Source organism: Triturus cristatus, chromosome 5_1, assembly GCF_964204655.1.
Source record: "Triturus cristatus chromosome 5_1, aTriCri1.1, whole genome shotgun sequence".
Lineage (NCBI taxonomy): Eukaryota > Metazoa > Chordata > Amphibia > Caudata > Salamandridae > Triturus > Triturus cristatus.
The window spans coordinates 769,638,144-769,653,308 of NC_140587.1; the positions used below are offsets into that span (position 1 = coordinate 769,638,144).

The following is a 15,165-nucleotide window of genomic DNA, read 5'->3' on the forward strand; positions in this document are numbered from 1 at the left end:
GTACCCTCATCACAACATATGCAAGCTTTTAAATACAGCAAATACCCATCAGTGGAGCAATTGTACACCCAATATTCAATGACAGACCAGCCCACGGTAACTCATGCTGCATGTTCACACATGACCAAGACCTGGCAGGCACATCAAGATGTGTAGGTATAGTCACACACAAGTACTTAGCTTGCCCAGAGCATCAGATCTAGATTTCAACCTGAAGACTGAACTCATTTTAACTGTGTTGCCGTAAAACGTGGCTTAGTCATCATTTCAGTACATTAATCCTATCAGCAAACCAGGGGTCCAGAACATTGGAACAGGCCCTCACCCTAAATCGCAGGGATCCCAAGAAAGTAATTCAGAGGACACGTAGAAGGTTTCGACTGCTTTTAGTCACATGTCTCTAATAACATGGTAATGGGCGGTAAATGCAGCAACCGAGATTCATTTCGTTATCACAGTTCTGTCATGACACAAGGCCCTCTTTGTAACCGATATCTTCAATCGGACACGGACAATAGGTTATGAGAAATAAATAAAACAGCCAAGGGGCATGTGATCATTGTTCCTAAGATCATATCAACGATTGTGGTAGGACTGCAGCATGTCACTTAAACAATAAACGCATTTCATCAGGGTTTAAGTCTTGTACTTTTAAATCACAACTCCACAATAACCTCGAGTATGGAGTCATGTAACTATAAAAACATCTATAATACGCTATGTAGGAAGGTGGATATCTGACTATGGTTACCCCCAATGCGCTAGAAGACGGGAACACTAAGCCCTTACCTCAAACTCGCGTCTGCTATCATAGGCTTGCAGCTGGGAAATGAAAAGCGCACCTTGCCACATGCACCACAGCAATCACTGACCTCTACCTGAAACCGAGCATTGCAATGTTTAACTGAGGCCCGATGCAGAGGATTACTGCACGCTGAAATCCTATCCCAGGCCTGACAAGTTAAAGAATCGATGCAGAATATTGCAGCACATCATTTTCTACTACAACTCAAAGGTCCAACGCAGTGAACTGACCTAGGGGCATGCATAAGTTAATGTACGTTCATAGCTGGTCAGCGCAGCTCATCGTTCCTACAACAATCCTCGGATCTAAGAAAACGAACAGCAGGTCAATCTTTATAAGGTATGCACTACAGTACACTCGCACAAGTAAATAATACACCTTAAATTACAGGTGGATACAGTTAGTGGAATGTACTTATTACAGTACAGCATGCCATTTCTAAACGGTCAGTCAATTAGGTCTATAGTTTGACTGAATATGTATGCCATGTAATTTTATTATTTTATGGAGTTTTATATAGCACGAACTTGACCCGACAATTGTAATTGTTTCTAAACTATAGATCTACAAAAGTAGACGTTATGCAGCCTAAACCCAATGAATTACAGTATGCAGCCAAGATTCCAAATTGGAAGTTTGACTAAGTCACTTTGTTTGATGTAGACTGAAAATATGAAGAGAAAAAAATGTGAGCGAACGACGATATCTCGTTGTACCTAATGGTTTAAGTGTAGTTTGATCGTGACCAACGCCTGACAAGATGATTAAAGTGCTGTGTACTGTTCATAATTTAAGATGTTTGTTTTTTAGCTTAAATAATAAATAAAAAAAGCCTGTTTGGTAGGACACAAAAGAAGCACGTAAATTGATACGGGACAGCAGTCGAGCGTTGTAGTCCACTAGATGCGTCCAAATTCAGAAATAAATAGCACCCAAATTCTTTTTTGGGCGGAGTTACAATTCCAAAAGGAGAAGATTAAAAAATGACGGGAGGAAAAGTGAGTGCATGGCGTGGTTTGCGCAATGTGGGGATATCCTGAGAAATTGCTTATTGTTAAAGAACACCAGCTTTGGCAAACTGCATCCGTTTGGGACAAGGCATGTGGCATAGAAGTATGCTGGTAAAAACAAACAAGCACGCAAGTCGTGCGCCCGCGCATGCCACAACGAGACATCTGTTTTGCATTATTGGGCACGATAATGCGAAACAGATGTCAGACGTGCGGGTAACAGACACCAATAGGCCATGGGCGGGGCAAATGTGGGACATGCGCCCGCATTTGACCAATTGCATGCTGTCTTTGTTAGAAAGATGCACGTAACTCCCAATAGCCTGCAATGATAACAAAACCACACGCACCAGCGTGTGGTCAGCTTTCAGAAGCCCTAGATGAAGTCTCGCTGCGCAAGCAGTGCTGTGCACTGCAACGCTAGGCGCGAGACCTAAAAACTGCCCCCCACTGCTGCAAAACCAGACCCCAACCTTACAGCCTCCTGGGGAAAGGCCCGATGCACGGTACGGCTAGTCCCACCCTGGTCTAGGTCAGACTACCATGGATAGATCATACAATGCCAGTAGAATGTTCCCAACATCCCTCTCACCTGTTGTGGAAGAGGATTGGCTAGGTTCCTACTATACCACATACGTACAGGGAAGGTTTGGGTTAAGGAGGATGGAGGCAAACAGCACATTTTCCAAGCTCCTATTTAGTAAATACGATCTCATAGCTTGGCCCCGGGCAAAGACACTTCTCTTGTTGAATTGCACTTAGCTTACTGGGGGTAATAGATTTCGCAGATTGTTCTTTTCTCGGCCCATCCACTGCCACCAACCTGTCTCCCTAATTCTCTGTCCTATTGATTGCACCCACTGACGCTCCGGGTTTATAACCCGTTTGGGTACCATGTTTAATTTCAGGAGCTTCTTTCATGCTTTAACTGGCGCGCCCCTCAAAAATCTGATCCATCGGTCTGTCCACATTATCGCCCTGGCATTGCTTTTACAAGTCAGGCCTGTGGCCCGGGGTGCGCCTGGATCAGCTCCTGCCCAGTGGCAGGCAGTGACCCTCAAAACTGGAGGGGCATCAGGGGGACGGAGAAAAAAACCCAGTGGTTGGCAAAAGGATAATTTAAAAACAATTAAAAATGTACTTACCTGTGATTTGCTCTCTGTGTTTTCCTCATTCTTCTGGCATCAGCGAGAGCCAGGGCACCTCATGGAGCCTCAAACAACCCCCTTCTGCAAATCTTGACGCTGCTCTCATGCTTCAGATGAGCAGCATGAGAGCAGCACCAGGATTGGCTCAACACTCCAGCAGGCACAGGAGGCCTGTGCCTGCTCTCCACCCAGCAGTCTGAGACAGTTAGGTGCAGAGGTTTACACTGCATATGTCATGCTGGCCGTCGCAAGATGGCCGGTCAAAGTGTTCACCAGGACAAAGAGGCTCTAATCTGAGAATGTTGCGCTGATAAAGAGGTAAGGGAGTCTCCTCAAATCATTTGGCTCGAATTACATGCACTTCAAAATAATTCGTGGGAAAGTTCTTAGAGATGGAAAGAGGTTTCAACATGAGAATGTTGATCGAAAAAAGGAGCACACCAAAGAGGAAGGGGTTCCTAGTACTGGAAGGTTAGAAGCAGTGCTTAACTGGAGTCATTGGTTTAGAGTGGGCCCCATTTTGGGGAATCAGCACTTATTTTTCCCTATAAGACTTTGACTCAGAGCAAGCAAGAGAAGGACGTGCAAGGAGGAAAGAAGGAAGCATTGTAAGATGGAAAAAACACTGACAAAGGGAGAAAGCAGTGAGGAAGAACAACATGCAAAAGTGAAATAAAGGGGCAGGTGGGGTGGGCTGGTGTTTTAAGGCTTGAAGTGCAAACAAGAGTGCTCAGCTTTGGTACTTTGCTCAAACGCTCCGTCCATCATCCCCTTTGGTATCGCTTTGTTTGCCCTAAGTTGGCAGGGTATGCCCAAACGTGGGTCCCTTGCTCACTTTGCCACTGGATTCAAGATAGCCTGGCTGATGAGGGTTATGAACCCGAAACCGGTCCCAGGATGCTTGTTTCCGGTCCAGGGAAGACATGGCTTGGCAGTTCGGGCTGGACTGTTCCCTTGAGGCACAGCGTCAGACTGATTTGCATATGGCCATGTCTGAACTGGGGTGGTGGAGTGAGCTAAAGAATGATGATGGATTAAACCCAGATCAGTTGACTAGGGGTGAGTGTTTGATTTGCTCAAACGCTCCGTCCATCATCCCCTTTGGTATCGCTCAGCTTTGGTACTTGGCACACAAGCTTTCAAAAGCGCTGTTTGTGGGCTTCTGAGCAAAACTTTGGGCCATGACACTTATTCTTTTACAACTTAAGCACTGGAAAGGTTACACAAAGGGGCAGGAGGGGGTATAGGATGTAAAAAGGGAGAGTTACCATGGACCAACTCCCATCAGAAGATAAAGGAAAATGATACAAAATCAGAGGTAAATTAGAAATAAAGAGGATAAAAGAAGATTAGCTGAATTAGAAGCATAGCTTAATCCAGAAGGAGTTACCAACCTTCAGTGTAAAAAAATACATAAAACCAAATGTACATTAGAACCAAGTGATTTGAGGGTAGCGTAAGATAACTTTGCCTGAGCCACACCAAAGAGGACCTCTGTACCTGAAGACCACATAACACAGTGCATGGCACATCAAGTTGGATAATTCGAAAAACATAAAAATCAGTTTTTCAGGTCAATCTTTATATGTCGTCTGTTGTCATGAACCAGTTAGGCATTAACCAGCATCCTGCCGTAGTCTCCTCACCATTTCCTTCTCGGGCTCCTTTCTTTTTGTGAGCGGTCAGGTGTAAGAAGAAGTCTTTTCTCTGTTTCTGAGTGTCTTTTCTCTGTTTCTTCTTTGTGATGTTGCCACTGCACTCAAGCAATACAGCCAGTGTTGGACCCAATGGCGCCTTTTAGGGAGCCTTTGTTCGCTTACTTCACCTTCAGGTCCAAGTGGGACTCAGGTTCTTAAACATCATGCTGTTCTTGTAAAAAACAATGCCCACCAGTGTCAGTTTAGAAAATGCCTCGTCTGCGCACAGGCTCCAAAAAGAGCAGCCTGTGATCCTTGGTACCCACCTCTCACACCAGCTGGCAGAGTCTGCAGCACCACTGATATCTGCAGACACCAACCTGCACCACAATGATTAGAGGAGGCATCAACCATGACCAATATAGAATGTTGTTCTGTAATGCTGCCTTGCTGGGGTAGCCTTCCAGAGCCTGGTCAAACCCAAAGCGCCCATGCGGGAGCCAAAACATCAGAGCAGTGTATGGTGCCCAGACAAAAAGGGCGGCACTGGTTGGTGCTAGGCCTCAGCCCAGACCTCAAGTTCAGACCAGGTGTCAGCATCAAAGGCTTAAGACCTTGAGCCATTTTGCTAGCTTGTAGTGCCTTAGAAAGTAAAATAAGAATCAAGAAATAGATTCTATTGACTCTAATCATCAAGCTTAAGGCTTGTCAACATACAGTAGGTGCAGGTGGGTTTGAGACATGTCAGACATTAAGGGGAGGACCAAGACGTAGTCCCATACAGCTGATCTCTGTCTATAGTGGCATAGTGGGTGAAAACACTAAACTATAATGTGACCTGAGAAATTGGCAATGACAGAGACTACAAGCATTCCACCCATCACCTTGGTGTTTTTCTCAGATATTAAGGACATTCACTCTGTGAATGTTTTCTGCTTGCTGTCACTGTATGCAAATTTATTACATGTTGATATCCTGAAAATATGAGGCTTGAGATCAGGGAAATGATTTGTTTGCTGGTACTGTGGCTTTTCAGCTTGAAGTCAAGCACAAACAGGGCATTAATAATAAGGAGAAGAAATGGCAGTGAGGTGCTCCAAGGTAAGTTGGGAGTCACAGTACCTCAGTGCTAAAAACACAAAGTTGCATGAGATACATTTTACCAGGACTTGCCCCTCATTACAGTGCAAACAAAGGTAATCATTACATTCCAAGCGCACACAAGCCTGTCTCTTAAATAGATTTTCTGATAATAATGAAGTCATCTTCACTTACACCACTTCAAGCTTTTTCTCCTACTCTGGCCGTTTATGGGTTATGGGGTTTCAATCAGAAATGTAAGCATGTGCTGCATAGTTTTGAAACTTGACATCTTTCTTGCCTTGTGTTGCACTCCCTAATACACTGGCTGATGTCTTGCAGCTCATCCTGGTCTTCAGCATCCAAATTAGGAGCTCTGGACAGACGAGAAGGCAGTCCCCACTCCGCCTGGATATACTGGGGTAGGACCAGTGTGAGAATTGTCAGTGCACTAGGCAAAATAGAATACGCTGGCTGCAGCTCTCCCCATACATTGAAAATACTTTTTGTTCTAATATTTAGGCACAACCACAATGGGATATTCTAAGACTCTTACTTTGTCTTGTGATATGACTGCACCAGCCCTGACTGTGAGACACACCAAGAACATAGCGCCTGCTGTTGTTGCTTCTGAGTAGACTAACCGGATCACCCAAAACAGATCTCAAATAAACTCTAGAACTTAAGACCCAACGCCTCAGTGAATGTTTTTTTGCCACAGATCAGTGGATGCATCACGATCCTGTATTCTCTAATCCGCAGGACATAAGATATATGACCCTTACCAACCACATCTAAATTGGTTAAAAAACTCAGTATGAAGATAGACTCTAACGTCACTCCAAAGCCAAGTGAACTAAGATGCTTCTTTACGATGAGAACGCACTATGTATCTTCTCTTACTTGGGCTTTCTGACAGTATTCTGGAATTATTATCTGCTTTTGTTATATACCAGTGGGCTGTAAGTGGATCCCCTAATACCTAATGAACAGGCACCACAGATTCAGAGTGGTGGCCAGAAAAGCGTCAGACAAATCCTAAATTTGAGCAGAAAAGAGCATATGAACCCTGTTCTCAGGGATCAACACTAATTACCAGTCACAGGAAGATATTCCTTCAAGGCCCCCGGCATTGCTCACAAGATGAATATTAGGACTGAACCAATCTTTGTACAATCTAAATTCAAACAATGCACTCAAAGCAGAAACCTCAGATCCATATTTGCTCTATTTCTGATCATTATCCTTTAAAAAACACACAGAACACTTAAAGAATAGGGTGCCTTTTCTGTACAGACATGCAGTTCTGAAACTTACTTCCAAAGAGAATAAGGATAACAGAAAGCCTTTTAGAATTTAGAAAAACAATACAGACATGGCTGATCCCAAAGAACAAGTTACTTACCTTTTTAAATTACCTTTCTGGTGGATACTCCACCTAACCGCAGATTCCTCACGTAAGAATACTCCCAAAGAGCCAGACTGGATCCAGAAACTTTTTCAAGCAATGCTCTTGCGTATCCTGTGACAGACAGCCACATGTCTCCCTGTACCTGTTGCCAAACATACACCCTTATAGCACTCCTGCAAGGCACGATTTATTGCCAAGGAACAGCTAGTGAGAAGGAAGCACAGCACCAGTGCACCACTAACCCCATCACCAACCAAGCAGCGCTGGAACAGACGCTATAGATCTTTCTTGGTAGATCTAATGAATGTTTAGCATAAAGGAGTCCCTGTACAATGCCATTTGACTTAGACTTACTAACTGCCCGTTATGCTGACTGATATGTAGGGCTGCGATAAAGGAACTCCACTTCTGTCTGTCTTGGACGTGTTTTGGTCGGTGCCCCAGGTGTGTTTAAGGGTCTTCATTTGTTTCCTCTGTTCACCTTCAGGCGTTCTTTGGCCTCCCTCTCTTTCATTTTTTCTTCTAGGGTCCAGTGAAGAGCTGTTCTTCCGAAAGTGTCTTGTTTTCTTCTTATAGTGTGTCCTATCAATCTCCATCTTTTTTTCATAATGATGATGCCCATGCTCTCTTGCTTGTATCTGATGAGCAATTCCGGGTTGGAGGTGGTTCGCAGCCAGAAAATGCGCAAGATTCTTCTCCGATTACTGGTGTGGAGGACTGCCAGTTTGGTGATGTTGTTTTCAATTGGAAGCGAAACCTAAAGATGGATAATCTCCAGTCCACAGTCAATACCATGATAAAAAAGTTGGAGGACATTAACTTCAATGGTGGTGTTGGAACAGGCAGTGAGGAACATGCTGATGATATCAAGGGCAGACTATAACATTCAAGGGGTCTGCTCAACCAGGAAAGAGGCCTTGGACATTCAACATGTCTTAGCAGCCACTCTCTTTAGAGACACTAGAAGATGAAGAAATTGAAGAATGTCCTAAGGTCTCACAATGTTTTAGTCCTGGTGATCCAAGGTTTGGAAAGTGTTGATACAGGCGGTTATGTACCTCCACTTCACAATAGAGGGGTGCACATTCATAATCAAGATTCCCTGTGTTCTCCCCGGTTCCGGGCACTGAGTCCACCTAATCCCCGTCTTGACCTTTTCCCCCCCTTGATACTCCTATTGATTGGTAGGGTCCCCCCTCTAGGGGAGCACATGCTGCTGTTTCCGATTGTGGGTTGCCTTGTGGATTTGTTTTTTGTTGTTATTTATATTAAAATGAAACCGTTATGTGGGGTCCGGATGGTGTGGCTACCACCGCTTCTAACTCCTGTGCATTTCCCTTTGCCGCGGCATGCGCGCTATTGTTTGTATCACATGCTCCTCTTGCTTGCTAGCGGCCGGCCTGAAGGTTGTAGGCCCATCTTTGTATATTTTTTGAATTTTGTAATAAACGGTTTCAAAAAAAAAAAAAAAAAAAAAAAAAGATTCCCTGTGTTATTTGATTCCCCACGAAAGCAAAAATGGGGGCTGCGTGTGGCAATGGGGGGACTTTATCAAATTGAAGAAGGTCAGTGACAAGTAATGTGTCTAGAGTGTGGTGGTGGCAAGAGGAGACTTTATGGAGAAATACAGCAAAGTGTTTCTTTTCCTAGATATTTATTCAGGAACATTAGAGCGAATGAGGACGCTGCATGCTTCTCCTCCTGTCTAGTTGGATGAAGTTGAGCAGTCCTTCAGCGCAAAAGGGGAGTGGACCTTCTGAGTCATGGCTGCATACTGTACTCTGCAGCTAGGCCCGAGGTAAGTTTAAAATAGTGTTTTTTTGTTAAAGACAGACACAATCTGACGACTTATGCTGGCAGCAACAGTCAACTGGCAATAAACCCAGATAGTGGAAGAGGTATGGTGGCGATAGTGCTGGATTAACACAGAAAAGCACAAATGCAAGCTGGTTTTGTGAACTCAAACAATAAATACTATTGAAGGAATAATGGTTATCAAAAACACAAAGATCACAAGCTTTTACCTTGGACATTCTTAAGGAGGATCTCTATTTTCAAAACTAGATTCAGTGCATTCTGGTGCGTCTGGTTGGCGCTGGCGTACACTACCCGTGCTCTCTGCAGATTCATTCCTGCCTAAAGAAAGCATATCAACAAGTGGGTGAGGAGACATTTGTAAAAGGGATCAAAGACAAATTTCATCCTTTTGGTAGAGAAAAGAGTTAATGCTTGGAGAGAGTTTATGCCTGCACAGCAACTCACCTTTTCCTGCAGAACATTCACCTCTAGATTAAGATTGACTAGGTCCCTGTCAAACTCATCCACTTGAGAGCGCTGGCTGGAGATGCTGCTCTGGTAACGGTTAAGCAGGGCCTGCAAAGAGACAGAAACATACAGGCAAAGGTCAGGAAAGTGGGATTTCTAGGCCAGGGAATGTGAAAATGTGACAACCCATGGCAGGATGTCAAGAGCAACCATGGTAGGATTTGCCTAGCGCCCAGCTTCTAAACTATATCTATGTACCTTGCACATGCAACTATTTCAAAGCCATTGCCATAGAATATTTTTAACGTGAGAAGCATTTGTTTTCTATTGACATTGCAGGCATAGTTATGTATTTATATTTTTGAGGATGGCTGCTATTTCAGGGTATAACTGCAACAGCCTTTCCTTTGTGGGGACAACTATTTGCTTACTGTTTTACTGCAGCTTCTGCTTGTATGGAATATCAGTGAGGATGCATATTAGCTGTTGGTGTTAGTGTAGGCTTTCATCCTGATGGAAAGTAATATGTGCTACCCATCATTGATGTAATTGATGATATCATATGTGATGTCACCACTGATATCACTGATCACATCATATATGATGTTACCTTTGACGTTATATGGGAGGTCCAGAGCAGTGAATTGTGTTGGCACTATGCGGCTCTGTATATTTTCAGTGTTTTTTAGGTTTTGGATCATAAATATATGGTTCCTTCAGCTGACATTGTTCTAAAGGAATTTTTTAGGTTATGGATTAGCAATGGATCTTACTAAACATCCATAAGTTTCTTTATCTGAACAAAGTTTTATCCTTGAACTTGCGTGAGTAGCTGTGTGGGTGAAGGAAAGGCTGTATTAGTGAGTGAGTGGGTGTGTCAGTGGCAGTATGGGTGAGTAAGTGGCTGTGTGAGTGGGTTTGTGAGTGAGTGACTGTATGGGTGAGTGAGTGGGTGTCTGAATGCTTGTATGAGTAAGTGACTGGGGATGTAAGTGACTGTATGGGTGAGTCAGTGGCTGCTTGAGTAGGTGTTTGGGAAGTGAGCTGGTGTGTGAGTGGCTGCATTAGCGTGAGTGTGTGTGTGAATGGCTGTATGAGTGAGTGAGAGGATGTTGGAGTGCTTGTATGGATGTGTGAATGGCTATGTAAGTGGTTGTGTGGGTGAGTGAGTGAGTGTGTGTGTGGCTACATTAGAGAGTGAGTAGCCATGTTGAGAGGCTGTATGGGTGGGCGAGTGGGTGTGTGAATTGCTGTATAGGTGAGTAAGTGGGTATATGAGTAGATGTATGGGTGAGTGTATGGCAGTGTGAGTGGCTGTATGAGTAGCTGTATGGGTGAGTGAGTGGTTGTGTGAGTGGCTGTATGAGTGAGTGGGTCTATGGATGAGTGAGTGGTTGTGTGAGTTCCTGTATGGATCTGTGAATGGGTATGTGAGTGGTTGTATGAGTGAGTGAATGGGTGTATCAGAGGGTGCAAGTGGGTATGTGAGTGGTTCTGTGGATGATGTCATCAATGATGACATTTGAGATGTCATCAGTGATGTCACTGGCCATGTCATGAGTGATGTAATATGTGAGGTAATGAGCAGTGCATTGCAGGGGTCTAAGATATAGTTAGCTCAGGTAACTATTACTGCTGAACTTCACTGGTTTTGAACAAGTGAAATCTGAGATAAACTATAATGTCCCTGTACTTTGGGTGTTTCAGTGAATTTCTAAGGTTTAAAAAAAATTCTATTTCCTAACTATAACGTCCTATAACCTTTGTTTTTTAAAGTGAATTTCTATGTTTTTTTAATGTTATTTTCTAACTATAACGTCCCTGTAACCTTTGGTTTTTCATGTCCTCATATTCCTCTTCATCAAGAATGCATCACCAAAATCTGTGGGAAATGCACTGAGGGGCCTTTTGGTAAGCTGTGCATCAACCTTCGAAAAGGCAGAAAGCCCGTTGCATACTACTAAGGTGGACGGGGCAAGGCCAAATGGGCAGAGCTTGCAGGTGATTTTGTGCATTTACATTCTCATAGTAATTAAAAGGGAGAACCATGGACTCCGCTGTCACCAGGAAAGACAAGAAAGAACCCACTCATCATAGTCCTTACAGAAGAGATTTCGACAAGGCGCCAAGGCGCAAGCTCACAGGCCCCGGAGACAGGTGCGGGCTGGATTGGACCAGTCAAGGACTGTGGTCAACTGCGTCTGCTTTTGAATTTCATGGCCTCCTGCGATTTGTAACCATTGGTTACCACAGGGAAGAGTGGTGAGGTGAGGTTGGGTGTGTCCAGGGGGTGAGCGCGTAGCTCTGCTGTGTTACCCATGGAATAGAGTGCAGACAAGGGACTAGCAGTTTCGACGGAGGCAGCACGGTGTTCTTGTTTGTTTGACACTTTGTTTAGCCTTATGGGCTATTCGGAAAAATTACCATTGAATGGCAGTTGTTTAGCCAGGGCAGCAGTTGGGGGTACAGTGCGACTAATTGAGTATCTTTTAGTGGCACCAACAGACTACAGTCATCGACCCTCAGCAGTACTATGAAGGTTTTTTTTTTGTGCACGTAAAATTGGTGGTACATTAATTGCAAAGAGCACAATGGTCTTTTAGCCACTTGCCATAATCTTAGCCGAGTAGCTGCTTCTTACAAACTCATTGTTTGCTTGTATTTTCTGGCAGAGCAAAAGAGTAACATTTGTTATGTTCGATGTTTTGTTGCTAATAGTTTGTCTGCCACCCCGGGGATTCCATCCCCCGGGACCCGGCCACCGTTCTTCAATGGGGGAGTGAGGGCTGCACGATTTTGGCCCCCGGGGACCTCATCCCCCAGGGCCTGCCCATATCTCCCGGGATTCCCTGACCCCACCCTGGCCCCATCCAGGTCACCCAGTGTTTATGTTAGGGACTGGGGCCTCAGGGCCCAGCAGTCCCAGCTGGCTCCCCGCATCCTGCAGGAGCCAGAATTTCTCCCGCATGCAGAGAGCTGCTGGAAATGCAGCTCTCTACATGCGGGAGCAATACTTTTATCTCTTTCACTGCCCACATGTCTGAGGTAAGGGAAAGAGATGAAAACTCAGCTTCCAGCAAGAGGGAGCAGGTTGACAGCTCCCGCTTGCTGGAAGCCGAGTGTTTACTTTTGCTTGGCAGGAACTGTCACAGCTCCCGCCAAGAAAAAGCAAACCGCTATCTCCCAAAGAGTGGGCACCTCAGGAGATAGCTGGAGCCAGCCTTAGGGGGTGGCAGTCCCCATGGTCCCCCACAGGCCGGCCCCGGGGAGGTCCCCAGCGCTGTATATGGCCCAGGAGGGGGGATGTGCGGCCCGCTCCATGTTTACTTTTTGGATGTGACCCAGGGGAGGTTGTGGTCCCCGTGGGTTCACGCTGACCCCCTCTATATTGTTTAATTTAGCCCGGGGGAGGTTTTAGTCCCCAGCGCTTTTAAAAGCCATAGGAAGGGGATCCTTGGAGGAGGGTCATATGCACCCCCTCCATTTAAAATAAAATATGCATGCCCCTAGGACCCCGTTCACCCAGGAGCTATAGTGTAAACAAGCGTGGAAGACCATGCATGTTTTATTTTAAATTGGCAAAAAAGATTTTTTCAAAGGGGGACCCTAGGACCAGGGCTACAGGGTCAGGGTATTCCTACCCTGTCCCCTTTTCTTTATTTTTAAATTTTTGGGGGGATTCGGCTGAAGCAGAGTTCCAAGATGGCTGCCTACACTTCCTAGTTGAAGTGACGGCGCCAATCAGATTTCAGCCCAAGGATTGTTAGATCCTCGGAGGATGAATGTCCCTAGATATACAAATTTGGTTTTCCATTAATATCTCAAAAACTACTGAACGGATTTTCACCAATTCATGAAAAGTTTACTTACTTGACCAACAGCTACCATTCTGCCAAATTTGGTGTAATTCTTTTCAGCGGTTTGAGCTGTAGTCCTGTTTAAAATCTGATGATCCAGTACGCAGCAGCCAGACTGATCCTCAACTAGCCCAAAAGGACCCACATCACCCAGCACCCGAGAGACCTACACTGATTCCCCATCCAGAAAAGATGCCAATTCAAGCTTCTGACCCATGCCTACAAAGCCCTCCATGACCAAGGATTTCCATACATAAGCCACCGCCTGAACTTCCATTGACCACCCAGAAACCTGCTCTCCGCTCACCTTGCACAGACACTGTGAATCCAGCGCTGCAGTGCTAGAGGATGGTCCTTCTCTCACCTCACGCCAAGTCCTGGAACACCCTTCCCCTCCACCTCCGAACAGAACCCTCGTTGACAGACTTCAGGAAAGGACTCAAGACCTGGCTCTTCAACAGAAACCCGCAGCCCAGCACCTGAATACCCTCATGGGTGATTAGAAGCACTACAAAAGCACCGCATGATTGATTGATTGAAATCTATATGGGAATGATCATAGGAAACACACTTTTCTTGACCCCACTTTTTATTGGCCCCCACTTGATGAATCACCCCGAAACTATCCATGCACAACAAGACCCAGCTTGACACTTTTTTAGGAAAAGGTTTGTGAAGATTGGTCAAACGGTGCCAAAGATATAGGCACGTAAAAAAATGCCTTTCCTATGGAAACTAGGTCCTAACTATAACTACCTACTGGCAACAGAGTTTTATATAGCGTGAGCTTGACCCAAATTGGGTATCAGAGTGCTTTACATTGCACCAGTTACATTACATGTGGACACTTTCATATTTCTTTTTTTTAGGCAGAGGGAGATTAAGTGATTTGCCCAAAATCACAGGATGTTCAGCGTTATTGCCGAGACTCAAACCCAGTTCCCCAGATTCGAGATCGACCGCCCAAGCCATTAGGCCAACTCCTCTCCCCAATATATAAGTTAGGATTACTCTGCAATCCATAACTCACACAACAGCCATGCAAACAGTAACTCGCACACCAAATGCAATGCTTGATGTGACATTGATGTGAGATTACAAACCACAGTACCCTTAAATATGACAGAGACAACTTTGAATATACCATTGTTTAGTGGTTTAAGTAGATGTTGTTATTGAATTCTGTTGTGCTTTTAGGTAGTGTTACTTATGGGTATAAATATTGCACATGTCTGGCAGAGGTGGATAGCCTATATCTTTACGACTCCTTCAGTTTTATTTTTCAGGACTCTGGAATGGAGAAACAAGGCTTGTAGTAGCGACTGCAACAGGTTTCTTCAATTTGCAGCCAATTAAAGGGCTTGGGGTTTTTGGACCCAGCTTTTTTTGTTTGGAAGAGCCAAAATGGATGACAAGAGAAAAACATCTCTAGTTCAATCAGATTTCTCAGTTTTTTAAATCTGGGTGTCTGCATTATGAGAGAACCTGGGTTCACAAACCTGTGTGGACTAATGATCCAAATATTTCTAACTTTTTAACCCTTTCAAGCCGACCATATCATATGTTTTAAACATTAATTTCTTAAAATCTACTAAATGGCTTGACACCAAGTCAACCAAAGACACTTCCTTGAGTAAAGGTCTTCTTTCATACCAGGTTTAATGTTATTCCATTCAGTGTTTTTTAATGTTGGAGAGCAAAGAGTCCTAGTGGAATTAAAATGGGCAAGTCACTTTTTTGACAAAGTGGCACTTTGTTTCACTGAAACCAAAAAGCAATGTCCTGGCGTCCAGGGATTTTTTCTCTCCATTTGGCAGACATAGTAAGCATTTCTTGCCTGAGAACTTGACAAACTTCACTATGTCCCCCAAATGCATGGTGGGCCCAGGAAGGGAAAATGAGTGACATCACCATAAATGGAGCAGGTGACCACCACTGTCAACCAGTGGAAT

The 15,165-nt window shown here is 44.5% G+C and overlaps 1 protein-coding gene across 1 annotated transcript in view; it reads right to left on the reverse strand.

Moving 5' to 3' along the window:
• The window catches only part of LAMA3 (laminin subunit alpha 3), an 881,606-nt gene that overhangs the window by 95,655 nt on the left and 770,786 nt on the right, over nucleotides 1-15,165 (reverse strand). The window contains exons 51-52 of the mRNA XM_085605753.1: nucleotides 9,354-9,464; nucleotides 9,116-9,227 (exon numbers count right to left, since the gene is read on the reverse strand). Of these exons, the coding sequence (XP_085461879.1) occupies nucleotides 9,116-9,227; nucleotides 9,354-9,464 (223 nt within the window). The remainder of the gene's footprint in view (nucleotides 1-9,115; nucleotides 9,228-9,353; nucleotides 9,465-15,165) is intronic.